This window comes from Pagrus major, chromosome 12 (genome assembly GCF_040436345.1).
Source record: "Pagrus major chromosome 12, Pma_NU_1.0".
Classification (NCBI taxonomy): Eukaryota; Metazoa; Chordata; class Actinopteri; order Spariformes; family Sparidae; genus Pagrus; species Pagrus major.
The window spans coordinates 3,373,728-3,399,576 of record NC_133226.1 but is presented as its reverse complement, the minus strand read 5'-3'; the positions used below and the strand labels follow the sequence as shown (position 1 = coordinate 3,399,576).

General features: G+C 40.4%; 1 protein-coding gene across 1 annotated transcript; it reads left to right on the top strand.

Moving 5' to 3' along the window:
• The first annotated feature begins 20,160 nt into the window (after nucleotides 1-20,160).
• LOC141006208 (zinc finger BED domain-containing protein 4-like) lies at nucleotides 20,161-23,693 on the top strand. The gene is made up of 3 exons (XM_073478357.1): nucleotides 20,161-20,339; nucleotides 21,269-22,656; nucleotides 22,781-23,693. Exons 1-3 carry the CDS (start codon nucleotides 20,161-20,163, stop codon nucleotides 23,209-23,211), a joined length of 1,998 nt encoding a protein of 665 aa, XP_073334458.1. The 3' UTR covers nucleotides 23,212-23,693.
• Nucleotides 23,694-25,849: the final 2,156 nt, after the last annotated feature.

The following is a 25,849-nucleotide window of genomic DNA, read 5'->3' as shown; positions in this document are numbered from 1 at the left end:
GCAGGAGGAATCACAGTTTGTTGCTTCAGCCCCTGCACAGGACTTATAATGAGAGATGTGTTGTTTTCAGCTGAGGTCCAATGTTTTCATACACTTAAAAGGAACATGTGTATAATGTCAGTATAGGGATATATTGGGATATATTAGCACTTTCCAGTTATTGGCCAGATGAACATAGCTGGTAAAGTTGGTCTTTACAATTCAAACAGTTCATAATCCAGAAGAAAACTATGTACAGGTAAAATCGGGGGTTGTACAGGGTCAGAATGTTCCCACTGTGAACCGTGAGGATTATGAGAAGCTACCCTTGCTGAAGCTGTTTGCTTGTTCAGGTTATGCACAGGCTAAACTCTCTGTCTCATCTTTTTCTCACTGGGCATTGAATGTATGAGCTACTTGCAACAACCCTATTCTTGTAGAGAAAGGGCCACATAGGCCGATCAGCCACAACTTTAAAAGAACTGACAGGTGAACATTGATCATCTTGTTTTAATGCAGTGTTCTGCTGGGAAACCTTGGGTCCTGGCATTCATGTGGATGCTACTTGACTGGCATCAGACACCCTGCCATGCTGCAAAAACTCCTCTGGAATGGACCGAGGAACGTTACAAAAAGCTCAATGCATCAACCTGGCCTCCAAATTCTCTCGGTTCCAGTCAGATCGAGCATCAGTGGGACGTGCCGGAACAAGTCCAATCCATGGATCCCCACCGTGGATCAGACTTGGCTCTGACCCATGGAGGCATGGACACAAGACATCTGGGGGTGTCCTGTGATGTCTGGCACCAGGGTGCTGGCGTGTGATAGGTGGTGCATGTCAAGTGGCATCCACATGAATATCAGGCCTCAAGGTTTCCCAGCAGAATATTGCATTGTAACGAGATAATCAATGTTTTCACTTTATCTGTTAGTTGTCTTAGTGTTGTGGCAGATCGAGATAATGGCTCAATCATATATTTTGGGCTGAGTAAACGAATAGAGATTAAACCAGACTCAAGCTGTTCAGCTCACATTTCAAAAGCATTGGACAAGACGAATCATACCCAAGATGTTTCTTGAAGCCTGACCAGTGGAGCTGACGATATTTGTCCTCAAGGTGGAGCCAGAGATAAGACCTCCTAAAAATGAGGAGATGCATGTCTTGCATCCAAGTGCGAGTATTTATGTGTAGTGCACTAACAGATATGAATCCCCAATTTTTTCTGAGAAATCCTTGTCAACTCTCTGAATGATAGAAACATGCAACATATTACCTCATTTCTGTTCTGTTGTTCTGTTATATTTTATTTGAAAGGCAAATTCTTTGCCTTGAGCAGCTTGCGTATGAATCCACAGCTACCATGTCCTTAATGCTTTAATAAGAAGCTGAGTTTGTCTGGGGGACAAAGGGCTTCAGGAAGGACCCTCCCTGTGTATCTAACTTGGGATTTCCGCATTGAAGAACTCTGTTTGAGCAGCACCTAAGTGGGATTTAAAGGAGAAAATATGAACCATGTGTATTTAGATGGAAGAGCACAGTGCAATCCGTTTATCACCAGTTTTGTTCTTTGTTTATAGCCTCTTGGTCATTTTTTTTTAAGTCACACTACCTTAGACGATCTGTGATCATTCCAACGGCCATATAGGTCAACTCTGAAAGAAGCTTATATATATTTACATTGATGTTCATTGTTAGGTGTTGACCTCTAGTGTAGCAGTAGTAGTAGTAATTCCTATGGCTATAAAGGAGGGAATCAGGCGAAGTAGTATGAAGAAAGACAAAGCCCATATAGGGAGGAGGATGGGGTGGATGGTGCTTTTCACCCAGGAGACCGCCGTTCATGTCCTGTGTGAAACCAGAATTCAACAGTGAGTTATTTTAACTTGCAGATTTATGAAGTTACATCATGTACATAATGCGTAATCATTTTAAGCCAAACCACAATCGTCTGCTGAACCTAGAAAGGCCATACGATGAAGGTCCAGTACGCCAGTTGCTGATACGACCATGATATTTAATCCCCTTTATTGTTTTTAGTGTCAAAAGAACAACAGTCATCATTTGTGCTTTTCACTTTTTTTTTTTAATCAGTACCCAAAATGATTACACTGTTCACATTAGTTTTTTTTTGATTTGGAACAATAATCTTTCACTAACCTTATGTGTGTTAGTTGCCCAGCATAAAAAAAGCATTTGTCCTTATTATAATTATATAATTATCTAATCTATAGTTTTTGCCATACCCACAGTCATTTGCTAACCACTTTTCCTGCAATAAAAACATTAATCTAACATTACAAATTTTGTCATTTAATGTAATCCTGCATTTGGAGAATTGTCCAATATTAAGGTTCTTGACTGGTGATGGGGTTGCACAAAAATGCTTTGTATAGGCAGGCATCATTAGTTGTTATTTATTTTATTTTCATTGAATGTAAAAAGCATCTTTAAAATATAAATAACACGAAATATTGTGTTTTTTCTTTTCTTTTTTTTCTCTTTTTTTTAAACCAAAAATAGATTTTTCTTTGTAAAAATTCACTCTATTTTTCTGTGAATAGTCCAAACACTGTCACAAGTGGAAATTTGGGTGCTAGAATAGACATCAGTGGGTCACAATGTTCATTAGGTGTTGTGCTGCCATGATTATCCATGCAAAATGCAATAGTAATGATAGATGCTCAGACATCCACTTTGGACTAAACTGTTGTTAAGACAGATAAATAAGGCTTCCCTGGGAGGCAAAGCATGTAATGAAACTTTAATCTTTAATTTTCTTTTCTCTATCACAACCATTTCCTGATAATGAAAAATTGCTGATATTTGCATTCATCAGACCTATGTTACAGTAGGTATATTTTGTATATTTAACTGATAGAAAACTGCCTCATAACAACTTACGCTACAGACAGTTAATGAAAGATTTGTAGGATATCAAACCTGACTTTATCACTTGCAAGAACATGTTTCAGTCTTCCTAGCTTACAATTTTTATTAGAAAACCTTTTCCCTCCAGTCTGTGGAGCTCTGCACTTATCCCCCAACTAATAACAAACCAATCAATACATGGAGCAAATTTAATGCCTTTGAACTGTGTGACTGCTCTGGGATTGAACCTTTCTGTGAGATGAGACACAAGTGCTTCAAGTGAAGAATTACTTTGGCGTTTTCTCCACCTTTGAGGTCTTTGGGAAAGCTTTCATAAAGCAGCATGACACATACAGATATCATTAAAAAATGTTCATTATGGGCGCCCCAGTAGCTCGGTTGGTAGAGCATGCAACACACTTACAGAGGCCCTGCCCTCATCGCAGCAGCCCAGAGCTCGAGTCTGACCTGTGGCCATTCGCTGCATGTCATCCCCCTCTCTCTCATCCCATTTCCTGTCATCTCTCAAGCTGTCCTGTCAAAAAGCCATGAAAAGGCCAAAAAGTCTTTTATTATCTTCTCACCTGAGTAGTGGTGATACAGTACACTGTATATCTCCTTTGTGGCAGTACTAGCAGTAAAATGCTTACAAACAAACCCGAACCTACATAAAAATATAAACAAGAAATCTACAGGGATTGTCCGATGTCAACTACTTGGAAAATCAAAAAATGCTTCTTCAGGCTATAATCAAACTGTTACAAACAAGTCCCCAATGAAATAAAATGGTAAAAACTGAAGGTTAAACCAAATATAAACAAACAAAAGAAGATATCCGAATGAATATTAAAGGGTAACTCCACCAATTTGACACATTAAAGTGTGTTTACAGGTCTTGAGAAGTAGTATAAAAAGTAGTATAAAGCTTTTTTTGGCTCCAGAGGAAGCTGTATGTAATGTGATACACTGTCTCTGTAATAATGGCACACGTGAACATGGACAAGTTGCAGTCCTTGTGTGTGATAAAGAAGCACTAAGCTAATACTGATTGATTCATCTCAGTTAGTGTCACAATCTGTGGAAGTGACACCACATCCAGTCAATAAATACATCATTTCTGCGCTTTGCCCTTTTTAGGGGTATTCTGTATTCTTCAGTTAGACAGATGTTGAGATGTATCATTAGATGATTGTTTATGGAGAAAACATTTTCTCAAAATGATCCACAAATGAAAAATTTAATTTATAAATGTGTACAAAAATTTGTGCTAATTCTTGACTACTCACAAATGCATGTTCCAGTCCACCTGCAAATACCAAGCAACATGAATACATGTAAAACAGTTTTACAATTGCACATGTGATAATGTGAATAATATTAATGTTAGTTTTTTACTTCAACTTCACAGATGTGATAAGTTTCGCTTTTGAAAAGCTTACTGTGAATACAAATGTCTCAAAGTATGTGTGACATTCTTTTGTATTTATTTACAGCTTGTCAGGTGTGTGTGCACAGATCACCTGGTACACACAGATCAGGTTACATTTACATGTTGGTGTTTGGAGACATTTTAACGCCTCACGATCCACAAATGCATGCTGCATTTTGGTATGGGTGGAAAACTGGGACATTTGGGCTTTCTGTGAAATCCTGCGTAATTCACAGATGTGATTGTAGTGATGATTCTCTTTGGCTTTATCACCATAAACAACATATTACACAGTCATTTGGTCCACTGGGAATATAAAGACTTGTGGAAGCTCTCATGTGGGGCCCATAGAGCATGTGCACAAGAAACTTCCGCTGACCAAGCCAGCTAACTTCCAGTTTAGCACCCAGCTAACTTGAATGGGGATAAAATAATTTAATCGTGTAGCACTTTCCAAATGTTATTGGACTGACTGACTCAAATTTTGATGGTGTATCCACCATTTTACAGACACTTCTTTCATAATTTTAGCTTATGGGAAAAAGTCTTTTTGGGCCCGAGTGCATCACATGACGTTGTAATTACACAGCCTGGCCACTAAGAAAACTGGCTTCAAAGCCTGGTGCTCTTCCACGGGGCTTCATTTTAACATGGGGTCTTTTGGAGCCAGCCGCAAGTGGCCATTAGAGGAACTGCAGTTTTTGGTACTTTTCGTGTTTGTGTGCTTAATTTTTTCAGCCGCTTGAGTATGAAGAGCAACAAAGCCTGTATAGGGTTCATGGTTCATGGACAGGTCAAACAAACACTGGACTTTTTACATAATAGATGGCAGTTCATGTCCGGTGTGTGTGAAACCAAAAGTCAATGTTGACTCATTTTAACTTATATATGTTGGCTGACTTATTTAACTCACTTAACTTTTGTCATGCATGTAATATAACGTCTCATAAATAACTTGAATAACATAAAATGACGTGGTGTAACTTAAACATGATCTTTAATCAATCAATCAATCAAACTTTATTTGTAGAGCGCTTTTCATACATGCTAATGTAGCTCAAAGTGCTTTACAGAAATTAAAAACAGCAGCAGCAACAATTAAAAACAAAACAAAACAAAAAAAACAAACAAAAAAAAACAAACAGCCCCCCCCCCCCCCCCCCCCCCCCCCCCCCCCCCACACACACACACACACACATACACAGCCACACCCAGCTACTTAAAACCCAACAGGAAAAAATAAAAAGTGAGTAATAATAAATAACTAAATAGTGATAAATGAAACAGGGCACTAACAACAGGTATTGCGGAACCGAGGAAACGCTATCATCGATGTATTTCACTGAGGAGACACTAGAGGCAGTAAAATAAATAAAATAAAGATAAAATAATAAAACTCTAAAACTAACTAAGAATGATAAAAAACTAAAAGAGGTATAAAAGTCTATAACTGTTTATAAGCAGTTCAGTTCAGTTCATCAGTTCATGAACTGAACTGTTTATAAGCAAAGAAACCTAAACCTAACCAAGCAGGAACTGTTTCACAGTGTTAACCATCTCAGACATGGCTGAGACCTATTTTATTGTTTGTATTACCCCACCTGACTGCCTTCAAGAAAATGTGTGTCTATTCTGAAAAGACAACACATTGCTGTTGGTGTCTCAAGAGAATGACACTTAAACATTGAACATTCCTGAATAGTGTTGTGTTGTTTGTTTTTCATCTGTTTGAATTCAATAAGGATTCAGGACATCAGGTCTACTGTAATATAAAAGTCTGAATAACCCTATATTGTGGGTCTTGATCTTTTTTGACTACATCCATCCATCATTATGGGTGAACTGGCTTTCAGCATTAGTGTGCTCTATATGTGTACTTGGTTGCTAAGGAATACACGAAAAACATAATTTCAGCTCACACACAGTAGTATAAATTACCAGTGTGTGTGCCTCATGTCTTGTGGACTCACCTGAAGCAGCAGTTAACAGAAGGACTAGCATTCCATATACAATCTGGGCAGTGCAGCAAGCTGCTAATGTAGCTGCAGACAGGTGTCAGCCATCTTTAATGTTTATGACAGAGCTCTTTTCCATGAGAGCTGTGATGTCATCAGGAGCCTGCTGTTATTAATGAATAATGTCTGGCAGCAGCAGCTTAGGTTTCAGCGCCTGAAATGATTCCATAGCTTCAAATGATCTCAGTGGAGGGAAAGAAGTAGCTCTTTATAAAACAACAAACAAATCAGCCTCAAAGGTCGGGGAAAGAACTCATGTTACAGGCCAGAGCAGGGCCATAGGGGCCTCATGTAATGACAGACTGTAGAATGGGCCCTATTGATTGGCAGTGAGCTTTATACTTAAATATTAGGTTCATATAGTACTGCAGTATTTGGTTTGGAAGTGTATGCTCTGCTTAAAATAACATTGCAATTTAAGATTAAAAAAAAAAAAATGTTTTCTTCCGAATATATATGTTTTATTTCTGTTGAATGACTTTGAGTTTTTATGGTATGAGAACTCAAGGCATGTAGGCTAATGCTGGCAAGGTGGAGGCATAGAATAAGGGAGGCCCAATCCATACATCCATACGTCCCCCCTAATGCCTTTAGCCCTCACAGACGTACCCGACATCACCTGGTAAGTGTTTGAGTGAGAGGGACCAAATGGTAAAATGGGAATGGCACAGCAATTTTGAAGTTTCACTTTACCTTGTGGCTAATAATTAGGTGGGATTTTGGACCAGTGGAAAAGGAGTATAACACTGAGTCTCCCTGCTCCTCCCCCACTCGCCTGTGTGTTTCCAGCAGTCAGGTGCAGAAAGAGCTGGAGAGGCTGTGCCAGAACAAAGCTGCAGATCCTGATAACATCAGTCCCAGAGTCCTGAAAACCTGTGCAGACCAGCTATGTGGGATTCTGCAGCACCTCTTCAACCTTAGGGCGTACTCACACATGGCAATCCGTACCGTGCCCAAGCACGTTTGACCCCCAAAGTCCAGTTTGTTTGACTTGTGTGAGCGGTCCATACCACGCTCAAGCACGGTACACTTTCTTGGCCCTAGCACGGTTGGAAAGGTGTGCTTTGGCATGGTGCGGTTGCTCATGTACAAGCACAAGTGCGTGTTTGCAATGTGGAAATGAAGTATAATCATGCGTTTTATGCTGCTTTGGTGTATGTATGTATATATTCAGAAATCTTGTGTTATTTTTATTTTAACCATTCTTGTGTTTTGTGTTTTTTGTATTGTGCGTTACAGTGATTTGTGTGATTTTATGTGAATTGCTAATGTGACAGTGGATTGATAAAGTAATCTATCTGATACATTTACAATCAAATGTTTTTTTACAAATGTGAGTCGCCCAGGACATGTAATGGAAGTCATTTTATTTCAATTCATTATTTCAATTTGATTTTGTGCCCTGACCAGCATGTCAGTTAGAGGGTCAACGTCAGGCCTTAATATCCCAGATCCTGCCTGAACAGCATCCAGAACCTCCCTGGGACCGGCATCTATTTGATAGGCTCCTGCACCTCCTTTGTCACTGTCAAATAAAGGTTGTATAACATAAGATTATTCAGCTATTATTATTATTATTCACCTCTCCCTGCTGATTCTGACTGATAATTGTGAATGCTCTGATTAATAAATGTGAATAAATAATGCTCAGTCTGTAACGACAGTTTTAGTTTTGTGTAGTTTTAACAGCTGGCCCCCAGGTGTTGTCCAATGTGCTCCAGGCACTGTGGATTTTTGATGTGTTCTCTGACTTTTTCGCTGCCCCTTACCCACTGGAACAGAACCCTGTCTGTGTCCTGGGGCCTTTGGATTTACAAATGAACTGGTCGATGTCATGCTGTGGACTGTCAGCTCTGAAACGTACTGGCAGTTGGGATAACTTTCTGGGTGGGTTTGTGTAATTTGGTGAGTATTTCTAAGGTTTGCTAACAACAATACTGTTGCAGTAAGAAATCATTCTTACTGCATTACCGTTAAAATAGCCAGTGTTTCCCCTCTTGATGTAGTGCTTTGGGAGGCAAAGCTATATGTTATGATGATAAAACTTCATTTTGATTGGAAATTGGTGCATTTTAGTCTTTGGTTTCAATTGGTAATACTTTAATTCACATTTTGCACTAGTTACCATTAAGTTTCAAAGTGAGTGCTTAGTTCAGTGATTGACCTAATTTAAAACAGCCAAACCCACACCCTTGGTGCATACTGTTGCTCGCTGGCTTACAGCTAATGTACAGTAAATCTGAGTGTGGTGAATAACCATGCGAGGAATGCAAATAAACACAATTGAGCCTTTGGTCAAACTTGCGCAAGTAACGCAAGCCGAAAATTAATTTCACTGTTGGTAAATACACCATTAAACAATCTCCATTGCTGATGAAAATCTGTCTGACATGACTCATAGATGAGGTAATGTTTTAAAGTTTTATTCATGTTACATTTAGACTCGCTCCCTGTCTTCTTTCCTCACTCCAGCATGTCTTCCTCAAAGAATGAGTATGTGTGAGACATAGCGAGAAGATGGTTAAATGCATTCAAAGACCCTGAGTTTTTATGAAGCATAACTTCACTGACATTTACGTAGCTGTGTGGTGGAGCCAACTACCGCTAACCTGACGACACAGAGATCACATTAACAGTTGAACAGTGAACAAACCAAATAGATTCAGCACATGTAGATTACATTGACCTCAGTGAACAGTCCTGTGCTTAGCCATGCTATGCTATACTGTATGCTATCTAGGGCCAGTTCAACATTACCAGTCTTTGAGGAAAATGGTGCTGACGGTTCCGTAGCTGAAGCCAAACAGGAGAATCTTGTGGTTCCAACGTTGAACTGTGCCTTCCTGCTGTGCAGTGTCCGATGAGAAAGTGGATGGGTGAAACTGGTCGCTCCTTTCCTTTGCAGAGGTAGCAACTCTGTGCTTAGTTGCTTGCGTTCCTCTTGCTTGTGGAGCTAGCTGTGTAGCTTTGTGTCACAGCTGCTGATGCTAACTGAGCTTGTATATTAGCAGGACCTAAGGAACCAACTTGGAAACATTTGGGATAATGTAAGAACACAACTCGACAAAATATATATATGAGGTTTTGTTGTTTTTAGACATTTTGATGCAGAGTTCCTACACATTATATCTTTTAGTTTGGGGCATTGAGTGTTCTAACACTCACTGTTTTTTACATAAATTTAAGCATTGCATCAATGCATCCAATGTCAAAGTTATGCTAATGAGCCAAGCTAAACTAATGTACTGTTAATGGATATAATATATTTAACAGTTGACGGCTGACAAATTTCACATTAAATGACTGCAGTCAAATGAGCCCTATATTTGAAAAAATATGCTCAAGCCAGTCAAATTAAGACTGTTGATTGCCTATTGAAGAACAATTATGGTACAGCCACTTCAAGCGGCATTATAACAAAAGAGCCTCTTCAGCACATAGTAGTGAGCGAGGCCCAGCCAAGGAATACTATCGGAACAGTGCTTTGATACCATAATGCTGAGCTAGGAGAAAGCTCTCTAACCTCCACCCAGCGCTCCTCTCCAGAACAGCGTTTTAATTTCAAGTTTTAGTTAAGCTCAAGTAAACTCAGCACGCTAAACATTAAATTCAAACAGCAACAAGTAAAATAAATAAATACTAAATTCATAATAATAATAATGATAATAATAATAATAATAATAGTATATAATAAATTCTAAAAAAAAAAAGAATAATGCGCTTTTTTGTCTCACCACATCCATAATAATAAGCCATCATATAGGACACTTCTAGAGAGCTGGGCGTAACCAAACTGGTTGGATTGATGCTGATGCATCTTATATGTAGTGTTGTTTGCATTCTCTTGTGTTAGGTTAAATCATGCTTCTGATGAGCTTTGATTTGTGTCAAAGTCAAAATATTACATGCAAATCTTAATTTGTTCAAGTGATTCATCAAACAAATACATACTGGTCATTAATTCAGGCTGGGGGGAAAACTCAGGGTGGATATTGAATGAAGGGATTTTGTCAACTTAAAGGCTAGAGAGCTTTAAATATAACCTTCTTTCACATGAAAGATATGTTGTTGTTTTTTAAGTATCTGCTTCAAAAGCTTTTTAGCTGCTATACAACTACCTACTCAATGAGGAAAGTTTTTAGTACTTACATAGCCTTACAAACTGATGTCGCAAGCCAGTAGCTCATAAATGTGCGCAAAATGAGATAGATAAACATTGGCTACTGTCATTGGTCAAGTGACCCACTGAGTGATTAAGTGATGAAGTAATTGGCCATGCTCTTTCAAAATGACAATTGACATGTACAGAGATACTAAACCAAATCTGCAGACAGATCTATTTAGCAAGCTAGATTTTAGTGAGTGAACTTTTTATATCTATAAAAGATTATTCTGTGAAAGTTCATCATCGGTTCACAAATATAAGAGCTGTCATATTAATCTCAGTGTAACTGTTATGATGGAGAAGGGAATTATAAACAGAAAACAGGATTGTATATGTCTTGGTAAAGACAAGAATTAGACTTTAGATGAAGAAACTTAAGGATATTGCATTACTCAAGGATGATTCCACACCTTACTTTCATTAGGTTCATGAGCATTCAGTGGAGGTAGACATCTCTTTACTACAAAAGTTTACAGAGACTGAAACAGTTAGAATTGTAGAGGCGGTCTGACTGATAAAGTGACAAAGCTAATGCAAGATGTGAGTGGATATGAGGAGATTACATTTTTCTCTTTTAATGTGTATAGATGCATCCACACAAGTTGAAAACTTTTCAGCTTTTGAGAAGATTTCACATCGGTGCTGAGGCTGTATTACTCCAACTGATGGACATACTGTTTTGGGACAAAAGGAAAAGTCGAGGGGTCTGGAGAAATATGATGGAGAGAACTGAGACCGGACCTTAGTACCAAATCACACCTGAGGAACAAATGAAATGAATACACTCTATATAAAATATTTTTGATACCGTTAAACCTTACCCAAATTTTCCAGCGGCGTACGGTAATACGACCAGCTGATTACAAATCACATTATAGGGCTTTGAGGGACCTGCCAATCACTTCCATACCATATTCTGCCACAAGGTGGCTGCACTGCTGCAGCGCACATCAACAGTAATTTTTCATCTTATGTCACATCAACACTTTTAGAATGTTATTATGCTAATTTTAAGGTCTAATTTTATGTTAAGCACATACTTCATATCATTTATTCTAAAATATTTTGAGTTGCATTTCTTGTATGAAAAGTGCTATACAAATAATGATTAATATTACGGTTGTATCATTATTTTCAAAAGACAAAAATATGATATGTGAACTCAACAACAAGTTCATCCTCAAAGTAGGAGGTGATTGATTCTGAGATCAATCGTAGATTTGAAACATTAGCATCTCTGGCTGTCACCCTCTTCATGCAAATCTTGCACACAGCCTCATAATAATTTGCTGGCTCTCCCTTGTCATTCAGTGGGAACCCAAGTGCCCAAGTGCAGCAGTTACATTTTTGGGGGGACCAACTTGCTTGGTTCGCCAAATGCAAGTGGCCTACACCATAGTGAGCATTTATACATGTGCGCTGGTGTGTCTGTGTCTGTGTATGCAGAGCAGGAAGGAACTGCAACAGCTTAAGAGGGTCATGTGTTCACTGGGGAAACCACAAGTCACAGTCCCTGGTATTAGTACCGCCACTAAGCACTGGAGGACAAGCCGGACAGTTCTCCCTGCTGAGGAGAGGCTGACCCGTGATGTGTGAGCAGAAGCGCTTTTTTTTTTTTTGACAGGTTCGTTATTTGACAAATTATGTTATTAACAAAAAAGTTCTCTCATCACTTTTATAGCATCTTCAAACATGCAGACAGTGGTGCTGCTCGACACACTCATGCATTTATCACATACATGCTCACATTGCGCAGATTTTTGTCATGATGGTAATTACAGGGACACCATAACTATTTTTAATTACCTCCAGATACCGTATTCCAGACCAACCTTACCAATACCGCAATGTTTTCATTTTCCTATAACGGCTTTACATATCAATGGTGTTCTGTGGATCACATATGAAGATAAATCAATGGCATGCAGTTTTGGAGAATGCAGTCAGGCTCTTTTTGAAGTCTGCCATTTTGTGTACTCTTAAAGAGTTAAAAGACGTCTGATAAGATGTGTCAAGACTGGCAACTCTGGCTTCAAAGAAGAGAGGGTGAAAACCATCACACATGGAGAGAAGGACCTGCCCTCTGGCATCCATTTGTCTGTCTCAGACACACACTCAGTGAGGACAGAGTGTTTCTCTCCAAGGTGAGGAAGAGTATGGTTGTAATGTGACTGAGGGCAACAGGTTACAGAGCTGAGCAGAAAGTGAGTTTGTTCCCAGATCTGTAGACCAAGGTGTCAGCCACTGACTCAGGGTCAGCCAATAGCAGGGCTGCTTCTGACAGCACAGTTGTCCTCAGGGCAGAGAACTGTATCATGCTAGAGTGGTGGCTTGGCCAGATTGACTGCTCTTTTCGCTCACACCTGCGATGTCAGATTACCACGTTGATAAGGCGCAGAGAAACGCTGTGTTGTCAGAAAATGTCTCACAACTCAGTGCAGCAGGCCCAGAGCGCAGCCCCGGGGACACCAGCAACAGACACTCACTATTTCTCTCATATTTACAAGAGAGCGCCAAGAATGTGGCATGTGTGAGGATTAGCATTCCTGTCAGTGAGATCCAATCTGCAGACATGTGAGGAGGCAAAACCGCCGTCACTCATGTTTAACAATCAAATCTCACCTGTTCTTCACTGCAACAAACAGCCCTGTTGTGTTTGATTACAAAACTCTTCAATATTCACTTAATCTATGTCTGAGCTTCACATCCAACTAAGATAAAGTTTTAATACTGTATGTTCTAACACGTACAGTTAAAATGACATTCTAACAGGTTGACACACTGCCACAGAGAAAGATAATCAAAAAACCCTAAATTGTGACATGAAGGGGGAAAAAATGTGCTGTTTTCAAATCTTATATCAGGGCATTTGATGTATAATGTTAACAAACACCAACTGTTATTGCCACAGAATGTATTGTAGTACATTAAGGTTTTTAAGAGATGGTCTTTTTGAATCATCATATATACCTCAATCAATAGAAAATTACTTCAAGTAAGGTAGTATTTGTTGGGTTGTCGACTTTGATTGTGTCAGAATGTGTTGGAATTGTTTGTATTGTGTCCACTCATGAATGTGTATGTGTGTATCAAAGAATTGAGATATTTTCTAAATTTAATTCTGATTAAATGTTTAATAAATACTAGACTTAATATAGGACTGAACTACGCTAAAACCCCAAAACAGACTCCCAAGGAAGGTCAAGAATTATGTAGCTGAAAGTGGTAAACAGGCAGAAAACAGGATCAGGCAGACCAGACAAACAATCTACAAATAGTACATCAATGACAAGAAGCCAACAGGTAACAGACAAGATACAGGGAGCTTCTGTATACTGCTGGACTAACAGGAGTTAATGCACAGCAGCTGTGCAGGCAGCTGACTGAATCAGATTATTAACTCATACTTTAAATGTATCAAGAGGCTGCTCTTGAACAACTGACTGGGTAACCCTGTGAGCAAATGATACATTTAGGATTATGTTTTTGAATGAGTACATTTTGGTTAAAAAAACAAAAAACCTAGTGTAACTCTATTACATTTAGATACACTTATAACACTAATTATTATTTTTATTTTGCATTCAGTGCACATTGCAATTCTCCTTCAAATCTCAAAGGCCAGTGGTCTGCTGGCTTGGGTCTGTTGTGGTTCTCTTTTAGCAGATAGTCTGACTCACCGGAAGCAGACTGTTGGTATAAGTCTTCCATTAGGTGCCTATTTCAGGTGCCATTCTTTGCATGTTACACCTTGATATGGTATGTCTCTGTTACCTGGCATGTGTGACAGTTTTGTTCTATTCCCCACACGGCTTCATACCCCAACCTGTAGCGTTTCAAAACAGTTTGTGTTTATTTGATATTTTTTCCTTTATTTTTGTGCTTCTACCATGGGTGAGTAGGCTACAAAGTTAAATGGTTTTTTTGTCTGTTTTAATATGTTTTTTAGTGTTAATATGTCTGACCTTGTTGTGCTGTAAATCCAGAGTCTGCACAGGGTGTTTTATTTTGAAAACTGACCAGATGCTTTATACCTGTGCACTACCTGTGTCTGACTTCCTGTTCCATCAGCTCTGTACAGCTTGACGCATTTGCGGTCTGCTTCCGTCAAAAAGAACTCAACGCAGTTGTGCCCATTAGAATCTAGGGGTTACTGTTTTCAAAATCCCTAAAAGACAACAATAACCTCCAAGGTAACAACCTTGACACTGAAAATGGCAAGGTACCCCATCCCCAACCTGGTTGCTATTGGTGCAAATCTAAACAAGCTAGCTGCTTGTTCTTCTTTTGCAGGGATTTAGTCATTTTGATGCCAGGGCTTGCCTCCCGGCATGAAAAACAAGTTCTTACAACACTGTTTTGCAGGGGCACCATCACTGCATCCTGGGCTTTGCACTTCTCAGGACAATTATGATTAGTTTGAGGAGGACCTGATGGACTCGGGCCTCCACTAGACGTCCAATAAGAAAGCACCGCTTGGGTTTCAGATAAGGCAGGCAAGGTAATAGTGCGTTTCATTTGGTCGCCTGTTGCTATAACTTCTGGGAGAGAGTCAAAGAGTTAGGAAGGAAGTCGGCAAAGTAGCGGCAGAAATTACTGTACATTTAATGTTAGAAGGGTTACAGTCTCCTCATCGCTCCACAAAGATCAGATTTTTTTAATCTCTTAAGTGGAAGTTTGTGTGATGGTCAAGTCACATCTTTCATCTTTTAATCTCTAAGTTTACATTGCATTTTGTAGCATTTTGTTTTTTGTTCATGTACTAACTTTTCCACCTCAGCCAGTGTAAAAACGATTTTTCGATTACCGCTATTCCACTGATATTTCTTTTGTATTACAGAGCTGCTAGGGTGGAGTTTGTTATTAGTTGTATATTTGTATTTAAACTCAATGCTGTTTGATGTTTGTGAGGCACTTTTTGAGAATTTTTTTAGAAATATTTGAAATACGTGTTACTTCTTATTATTATTAGGCATCTGATGTAAGCTCAGTGAGGAGTGCTGCAAGCATGTTTTGTCACCTTGGCCTCTGAATCACCCAGGAAATGTTTGCCGGTAACACTGAGGCCAAACGTTGTTGGGCGGCAGGTTTCATCGTGTAGAAAGCCACTGACATCTGTCTCACTCTGTATCTTCCACCTGACTGAACTCAAACCATGAGATGTCTTTGTGTGCTGTCGTGTGCATGCATCACTTTTTTATGATCAATTGTTTGGCAAAGAGGCGGCTGTTTGTCTTTCAGCCAGCAGCTTGACGGAGCGGAACAAAGTTATTCCACTCATGTTCACTCACAGCTCATACAAAGAGGTGGAAGGGATTTGTTGCATGGTAGGTAAATATTGTTGCCGTCTGTCAGTCATGAAACCAAGTGGAGGGATAGGTGGACTACATGTACTGTTTAGTGTCCCAGATCCAACATTTGCATCTACAAGGTATAAGCAGGCACAAAAAATCACACTTATTGATATTGATTTAATATCTCTGGTGTGAGTGTTTGCAGAACCTAACCTAACCCTAACCCTCTGGGCTTTTTCCTGGAAAAATTAAGCTTGACATTTGGCACAAAGGAAGTACCTCTGCCATTGCCAAAACATGAAGAGGCATTGTTTTTCCCAGGTCACTATCCCCAGGTAAAAGTGCAACAGCTGGAATAACTGTGGAAACTCTACACTGTGAAAGAAAAAGAACCCTGCTAATTTAGAAGGCAAAGAAGGTGAAGAGGGAAATGATAGAGACTGAAGGAAAACAGGAGTGAACAGACGGGCATTCACTCGATGGGAAGTGCTCCAATGTTCTGTCAAAGTCTGTTCTTTGGCTGATACTGTATTTGTCTCCTCTTACCACTGGGACTTTAGACAGTTCAAAATCTGCATTCTTCCTACTTGTTAGCTTTAGCAAAGTGCCATGAAACATACAATGATGCAGCTGTTGCGTTCTCTTGCTGATGACCATTCATTCATACTGCTTGTATGTTGTTAGCATGTTTGTTATTTTGAGTTTACACAGATTTTTGTTGGCATGTGTAATAAGGTCTATCATACAGTAGGTGATATGTGTAACAAAGTGACATATTTATATGTCATTTGTTGTATTATCCATTCATCCATCCATCCATCCATCCATCCATCCATCCATCCATCCATTATCTTCCACTTATCTGGGGTCCGGTCGCGGAGGCAGCAGGCTTAGAAGGGTATTCCAGACCTCCTTTTCCCCAGCAACGCCTTCCAGCTCTTCCTGGGAGATCCTGAGGCATTCCCAGGCCAGATAGGATATATAGTCCCTCCAGCGAGTTCTGGGTCTGCCCCAGGGTCTCCTCTCAGTTGGTCATGCCCGGTACACCTCCCAAGGGAGGTGCCCAGGAGGAATCCTAACAAGATGCCCGAACCACCTCAACTGGCTCCTTTCAACGTGAAGGAGCAACGGCGAACTCCTCACCCTATCTCTAAGGCTGAGCTCTACAGAGGAAACTCATTTTGGTCGATTGTATCCACAATCTCACTCTTTCAGTCACTACACACAGCTTGTGGCCATAGGTGAGGGTCGGAGCGTAGATAGACTGTCCGGAGCAGCACCCACAGTACTGCAAACCTCCTGTCCATCTCCTGCTCCATTTTCCAATCACTCGTGAACAAGACCCAAAATTCTTGAATTCCTTTGCTTGGGGCAGGAGCTCTCCCCCCAACTGGAGGGGGCAATCCACCATTTTCTGGCAGAGAACCATGGCCTCAGACTTAGAAGTGCTGACCCTCATCCTGAACACTTCAAACTCGGCTGCAAATTGCCTGTAGGTTTGTATTATAATTACACAAAATCTGTAAATAGTTATAACCTGACATGTTAGGCCTCCAGAGTATATATGTGGAACGTTTGAGACTCAGTTCCTTAACCCTATGTTCATTTTTGTGGGTCCCCCTATATATTATGTTCCCCACGTTAGCCTCTCCCCTTTTTGCTATTGTGCTTGACGGGAGAGGTAAGCTGCATTGTTGTCTGACATTTCCGTGTTTTAGCACTGCTATTACATGCTATGACAAGATTTTTTCCGAGCTTAAACTTTTCGTGAATATGCTGAAACATTTCTGTATCATTTCATTTGTATAGTAGCTGAAGTTTATGCCCTAGTTACAGTTTATTGTATGCCCTATACAATCACAGAAAACAAAGAGGGAGAAGAAAAAATAAGTCAATAAATAAAGGATAAATAAAAAAATAAAGGACGACTAGAAGACGACATCACATCAAAGGAATTAAGAACAGATAAAAAGATTATGAGCAGTAAAAGCAGTAAAGGACAATAAATAGATTAAAGATAACAAATAAAAGCAGTAAAGGACGGTAAGAAAAAAGTAAAAAGACATTACAAGGGAGGAATTAAAAACAGTTAAATAGACTAATTGATGTGATGTAGTCTGTTAAAACCAGTAAGAAACCTAGCTGCTGTGTTCTGGACAAGTTGGAGTTGGGAGAGAGACTTTTTGGTTGACGCCAGACAGGAGGGAGTTGCAGTAACCCAGTCAAGAAAAGATGAGTCAGGAGTTTTTCCAGGTCAGAGTGTGACATTATTGCTTTGATTTTGGAGATGATTCTTAAATGCATAAAGCAGGACTGGACAACTTCGTAGATATGTGGTTCGAATGGAATTAATCATGATATCTAGATTTCTGGCAGTAGGCTTTATGTTCGTGGACAAGGAACCAAGGGTACTTTCTATGACACTGATGTTTTGGTGTGGGTAGTTGAAAAGTAAGTAAAAACAGCTGCTAGGCTTTTTGGATCACCAGGTCTCAGTGGAATGTATATTTGTGTGTCGTCTGCATAGCAATGAAAATAAACATTGTAACGTTGGATCATATGGCCAAGAGGGAGCATATAAATAGAAAATAAAATTGGATCTAAAACCGAACCTTGTGGTACACCAAAGGTAATATGAGTTGTAGATGATGTGTAATACCTATGGTGATCGCAATGGTTCTCTCTTAAAGGTAAGAATAAAACCAACTAAGTGCAGTGTCTTTTATTCCCACCCAGGTTACAAGACGGTTGATTAAAATGGCATGATCTACTGTATCAAAAGCAGTGCCTATATAATGTAAATAAATAAAACATATAAAAGATGTCATTTGTGACCTTGAGGAGAGCAGTTTCTGTGCTCTGTAATGCTCTAAAACCTGACTGGAACTTCTCAAAGATGTTATTATGACATATAAAAGCTAAAAGCTGGGTTGAAACCACTTTCTCTAAGACTTTGGATAAAAACGGGAGTTTAGAAATTGGCCTAAAACTATTAAAAACAGTGGGACTAAGGTTGGGTTTCTTTAAAAGCGGTTGGACCACAGCATGTTTAAAAATAGATGGAAAATTACCATGAGAGAGTTTTATTCCATTTTCTTTCCTTTCTCCTACAATCTCTTTTTCATTCTCGTGTGGATTCACTTAACCAGGGCTGCTGTGTTTTAAAATTATTCTTTGATCCTGTAGGGGACAACAAAGTCTAGGGTTGTCTGACAGATGTGATTAAAAAGGGAGACCAGCTCCTCTGTGTTAAAATTTGACTTAAAAGCAGTAAAGATATGTTGTGTACAATATTACCCCTTTTTGCTATTGTGCTTCACAGGAGAGGAGCTGGAGTTAAAGGGCATAATTGACCAGAGGATTTTTGTTATTTACCTGTCAATTCATCTGAATGAACAGAGATTGCCTCCAGAGATATCCTGGTGTGGGCCTCTTCATCAAAACACAACACAGACAACGCTAGCCACCACCGGTTACACACAAAAAGTGTTGAAGTGCAGCTTTTGCTTTTCGGATTTGTTGACAGGTACAGTCTGCATTCATATTAGCATGTCAGTTTGGTGTTGGCATTGCCCTGTAAAATACAGCAAAACTGATCAGTCCAGGCAGATGTGAGCTGATGCTTCTCCTGGTGGAACTTCTTGGTTTATTGATTAACTGTGACATACTGGTGATCATTTGCTCTGATGACAGGTGGCCGGCTCGCTGGTGAGTGACGCTGTCTATTTGAGGCAGAGTTAAGGAAAGCATGCAGTATGTACATGTATATATACATGTATGATATACCATATCATTTCACTTTTTTCGAATTTCCACAGAAGACAATATAATTGAAGTGAAAGTCTGCCTCACACATATTTAAGATAGAAACTGGCATGTACAGTTTAACATACAGGGTGATTCACATATTACCTCAATTAAAAGCCATGTCTCAAATAATGGCCAGCGGTGTGGTCAACACTAACAAATAAAGGTCTGCCCTAACTAAATGCAGGTTGAAAGAAACAATGTTGGGTAAACTCCCCATGCCTGTTATTAGACTTGTAGTTCTCGAGACCGGTCTTGGTCTCGAGACCGGTCTCGAGACCGCTTTTTCGTGGTCTTGGTCTTGTCACGGCCTCGACAGTCTTTGGTCTCGGTCTTGTCTCGGTCTCGGGTCTCTCGGTCTCGCAATGTCTCGGACTGGCAGCGCGGTCTCGAAGGGAATGTAACCTATCCAGGCAGGCAAGGACAGTTTTTTTTTTTAATACAGCTATCATTATACGCCCCCTTCAAGTACCAATCACATACATTTTGTGACACAGACGGCGGCGCTTGTCCTCTCACGCTTCCCCTCCCTCCTCCTCCCCCCTCCCCCCCTCCCCCCTCTGAAGCACCGCACGGTCAAGATCTATGAAGGAGGACGCAAAATGTCGGCGAATTCGTCAGTCATCAGGTTCGCTTTTACAGACCATAAAGAGTTTGTTTGCCACACAACTAACACGAAGAAGCATTCTGCAGTATGCAAATTTTGCAAAGCCTGCTTAACGGAGAGAGGAGGGACCACATCCACTTTCACCAGACATCTGGAGCGAAAACACCGGGAAAGGTAAGCAAGTTAGCTCCGATGCTTAGTTAGCAGTAAGGTTAACCACCTCTCAAACCTCTCATGACCAAACAGATTAGGCTACCGTATGTGTGTAATTTATTATTGTGATTTATTAGGCTATGCGTTCGTACATGTGCCGTGTTTTGTAAACCTCTGCGGACTTAAACAGGCTACAGGTAGCTAGCTCTTTTAATTGGCAACCGTTTTGAAATGTTTGCCAATTGAATGGCTTTGACTTCAGCTAACGAAAGGCTGTAGCATTGCTCTCTCGGTTTGGGTGTCAGTTTTCCCGCTGAAAACCACCACCATGTATGGCGGCGGTGCTGGGGGAGGGAAGGGGAGGGTAACGATGCCGTACGGTGTCGCTGCACACAGTTTGTCAATCCGTGACTGTGAGCACACGGCGCACACCCACACACACGGACGCACAGGCTTGATCCCCTTCGTGCCTACATGATCAACATGCAATGCAGCCTTATTTTATCATTATATATTTTGTTTTATGAAATGTTGGTTGCGGTATGTATAATGGTTAAGACTGAAGTCATCTTCTGTGTGGCCCTGTGAGCCTATCATGCCACTACAGCTGCAGAATGGTTTAGGCTACAGATTCTGTAGAGAACAACATCAGACCTTATGGAGTAGAAGTATTTTCTGTTAAGATTAGTTTCATTTCTTATCAACAATACACACGAGTTAGTTGGCTGACAGGAGGAGCATGCAGGCATAGTGCTGCAGTTGTGCAAAAAGATATAAAGTCAAATTCAGAGTTGATCTGTTAATGTGTCATACTGGATTGGATTTAGGTTTCATAATGCAAAGACTTAATGTTTAGACTGTACACTTAATTTTCATATCACTTGCAAGACAGTTTGTTGTGGTTGAATATGAACAGATGTCTTACAGATGTCTCTTTCCCTGTTTTGCAGGTACTTGGAGTACAAAGCAAGACCAGCATCACTGGGGATTGTGGACACCACGCAGCAGACAATATCTTCCTTCGCGCAAAGAGTCCACTTATATGCCCCAAATTCATCCAGGCAACAGGCCATTACACAAGCCATCCTCCAGGATCTTGTCATTGGATGCTCTCTGCCTCTGTCTCTGGTAGAAAATTCAAATTTTAGACACTTTCTTTCTGTCATGGACTGCAAATACACTCCTGTGTCTAGGACCAGCTTGACAGAGAAGCAGATACCTTATCTAGTGAGTAAGGTTAAAGATGACATCATCAAAGCTCTGGAAGCTCAGGCAAGTGTTGCACTTACAACCGACCTCTGGTCTGACAGGAGGCTTCGCTCCTTCCTAGGAGTTACTGCACATATTGCCTGCGGAGACAAGGACTCCTACACTTTAAAATCATTTTTGTTGGACTGTCGGCGTTTCACCGGAAAGCCCTGTGGTGAACGAATCGCCACAGAGTTTGATGAAATTGTTGAGGAGTATCACATCAGCAACAAAATAAGCTTCATTCTGACAGACAACGCATCCAACATGAAGCGGGCCTTTAAGCTAAGATTGCCAGACTCAGAGCAACCTGAAAGTGACAGTGATGACCTTGATGATGAAATGATGTGGGAGGACGTAGAAGACTTTGAACAGCCGTGGTCATCAGGTGAACGCTTGTCTTGCTTTGCACACTCGCTCCAACTGGTCGTCAGTGATGGCATGAAAGAAGTGAAGGCAATATCAAGAGCCATTGCGAAGGCCACCAAGTTCACAACCCTGCTTCACAGCAGTTCTAAGTTCAGAGACATATTTGAGACGCACTTTGGGCCTAATAAATGTATCCCGGCAGCCAACAACACACGCTGGAATAGCACCCTTAAACAGTTAAAAGCTCTCACCACACTTGACCACCGGGTTGTCACACAAATGTGCAGTGAATGTGAAACAGACAATATTGCGTTTTCAGTCCGAGAATGGGCCCAGCTGAAAGACCTTTGTACTGTGCTTGAGCCTTTTTCTGAGGCAACAGACCTCACCGAAGGAGAGACTGTGGTGACCATCAGCATGGTGGTCCCCACCATCCTGGACTTGAGAACACATCTCAACAAGATGGAAGTAAAGCTTCCGCAAATTGTGACAATAGTAAGAGCACTAAAAAAGTCTTTGGAGAAGAGGTTCTCAGGGGTCTTCAGAAGGATCAACATGGAGCAGGGGGATCCTGAGGAGCCATTTCATCATCGGATCTACTTCCTTGCAGCCATGCTTGATCCCCAGTTTGGTCTGAGCTGGGTAGATTTAGATGTCCATAATGGGGAATCCGGTCCAGCACTGAAGAGGTTCAGAGACAACCTTAAGAAATCATTAACAGGTGGCTATGATTATTATGGTGGTTGTTGTTGTTGTTATTATTACAGTTATTGTTATTATATTGTCATCAACAGCATCCTGTTTAATCCTGTATTTTGTATGTGTGTGTGTGCACCTTTTCCCAGAACTTTTGATCCGAGAGGCAGAACAAGATGCAACTGCTGCACCACTAGCAGAAGATGCAGAGGGTGCAGGAGAACTGTGCCATGACTCATCCCCACCCCTGAAACATCAGCGTCTTCTTTCACGCTACAGGGATTTTAAGATGCAGCACACAGCAACTCGGGAGTCGAGTATTACTGCACAAATAAGCAAGTACCTGGACAACATCCATGACTATGACTGTGATGCACTGACCTTTTGGTCAAAAAACCAAGAGCAGTTCCCTCAACTACACAATGTTGCCTTGAAAGTCCTGTCTGTCCCTGCCTCTTCTGCCCCAGTGGAGAGAGTCTTCAGCAGAGGAGGCATTCTAATGAGACCCCACAGAGCACGGTTAGGCCATAAGATGCTGCAGTCTTTAGTGTTCTTGAAGTGCAATCAAGGACAGCTTTAACATGTGATGTGAACTCTCTCTCTCAGCACTGCCTCACATACATCAAGTAAACACATCCATACTACTGACATGCTTATGCACACACAAAACTACAGAAAATGGTTTCACACAGAAGGCTACAAAAAAGACACATACACAGAGGACACACTCACCCAAGACACAAATGCATGCATGATACAGAATGCCCTTTGTTCTACAGTTTTAATGTAGGCTGTAAGTTTATGTATCTGTTCTTTGTTTGTCATGTCTGTGTTATATTGTTCTATAACAGAACCACAGGCATCATATTTTGATAAAGTGTGTTATTGAGATGCCATTGCACACATCAAGGTGACAGAATCTTGTGATCACCAGTTCTTCCTCTTGTTAATTTGAAGTACAGTTTTTGTACTATAAACTATTTGTATTTTGCATTTGATTTAATGCATTTTTTGGTGCACCTGCGTGTGTGTCTGAGTATTTAATTACAGTATTGTGCTTATAATGGCCTTGTTTGAATAAATATATGGCATCATTGGCCTTTGAATAATATTTGCATATCGTTGTGATTTATTAGGCAATGGCCTATGCCATTTCAGTGATGCTGATATTATAATATAATAATATTTAGAATTAACATTTTATCTACAAATTAAGGACAATTTAAATTGGTGACATATTTCCAATTCATTAGACTTTTTTTTTAAGGTGCAGGGTGGTGTTGGGGGCTTGTTATTTTGTTAGATGACTTTAGGACTATAGTCATGTCAGTCCTTAACAGCACTCAAGAGTCAATCCTCAAATAGTGTAGTACGGTGTGGTCATGCAATTGCTACACATATTAGATTTTTAGTCAATTGATGAAAACATTTATAGTGAGTTCACACACAAGACATGTACTGTCACTGTATTATTGTGCCTGTAGTTGAAATAATACATTTCTCATATACTAAGCAGCTGAACCCAATATGGTGCTTATGTTCTACAACTCATGCAAAATGGCAAAAACAACTTTTTTTTTTGGTCTCGGTCTCGGTCTCGGTCTCGAGCTGAACTGGTCTTGGTCTTGACTTGGTCTGTCTTGGTCTTGGTCTTGGTAGTGTCTTGGTCTTGATACTGTCTGGTCTTGGTAGTGTCTTGGTCTCGGTTTAGGCGGTCTTGACTACAAGTCTACCTGTTATACAACCAAGCTAACTTGTTGTTCTAGATTACTTATCTAATGTACTGTATTCTGGTCCTATTTCAGTCATTGCGGCTGCATGTGCAGTGTTTCCACACATATGTGGCGGCCGTTAGGCCAGCTGGCAAGTTAAGATTTAAGCTTGTTTTTCAATGTTGTACCTTCCTATGTTAGTTCAGTTGTGGTTCAGACAGACTCTCCTGGATGGGTCCTCACGTGGATATGTGCAGACAGGATCATGTCATCAGGTAAAGGTTTGATGTGAAATGTTAAGATTAAGTTTACTACAGTGATATTGTTTATTGTAGGTTTACTTAAGGTCAGTATAACAATTTACATTCTGCCTTTAAGGGTGTCACACCGCGGTGAGGTTTGTCTCGTCTTGGGTTTTTTGTCTCGTTACTTCCTGTTTTATTTTGAAATCTAACTCTCCTCTCGTTTCAGGTCACTTGCCCTTCCTCATGTGTCACCGGTCTGATTGTCTCACCTGATCCCTGATCGTTTCCACCTGTTCCCCATTTCCCTCATGTGTATTTAGTCGGCGTCTTCCCTTTGTCTTGTGCCGAAGTGTTTCGTTTTTGTCCGTGCACCTAAGCCTTGAAATCATCGTCACAGTCCGTTTTTGCTATAGAGAAAAGTATCTTGCCACGTAAGTTGTTGTCATCTTCCTCTTTAAAGAGCGATTTTTTGTTAATAAATCTTTTCTAAGTTTAGTGTTCGTTTTGTATTCTGTTGTTACAGCTTTTTGTCCTCCCGCTTGTGGAGTGATTTTTGGTTAGAGAGTTATAGATAATAGTAGAGCCCCTGTTTAGGTGAGCCTTTTTCTTTTGATCTTTTTGATTAGATTCGGTTTTCCTCCTTCGGGAGCGTTTTATGTTATTTATCTAGTCTTTTGTTTTCCTCCTTGTGAGAGTTTTATTTTTAGCCTAGTCTTCTGTTTTGCTTGTTTCTATTATTAGTGTTCCCTCCCCTCAATGTGTTTTTCCCTCTTTTGGGAAGTGTTATTCAGCTCCGTCATTCTAGTCAGGTCTCTTAAGGATAGACAGTGTTTCATAGCCCTTTCATTTTATCACTCTTCAAAGAAGGAGTCGACCTCAAATAAAGTGTGCTTGATATCTATATCCTCTGCTTCTGAGTCCTCATTTGGTCCAGGCCTGACAAAGGGAGGGAAATGGAGAGCAAGACAAAGGAGATCGGCCTTTGGTGAGTAATGGACAGCACTCCTCCTACAGCGTAGGCAGAAGATGAGACAGGGAAGAATTAGAAAAGAGCAGCCAGGTCTGAGAGAAGTAGCTGCCCCTCAAGACAGATCGTGGTGTGTCTTTGGGAGGAACAAGGTGCAGCACAAGTGCAGAGATTATCTGCTGTCAGGGTAATGGAGGAGCTGTCCAGGTGTTGTCTTACATCTCACAGTGTTACACACCTCAGGCACAACTCTCACCTGCTGATTCCTATGAATTTCCCCCCTCACTCTTTGCA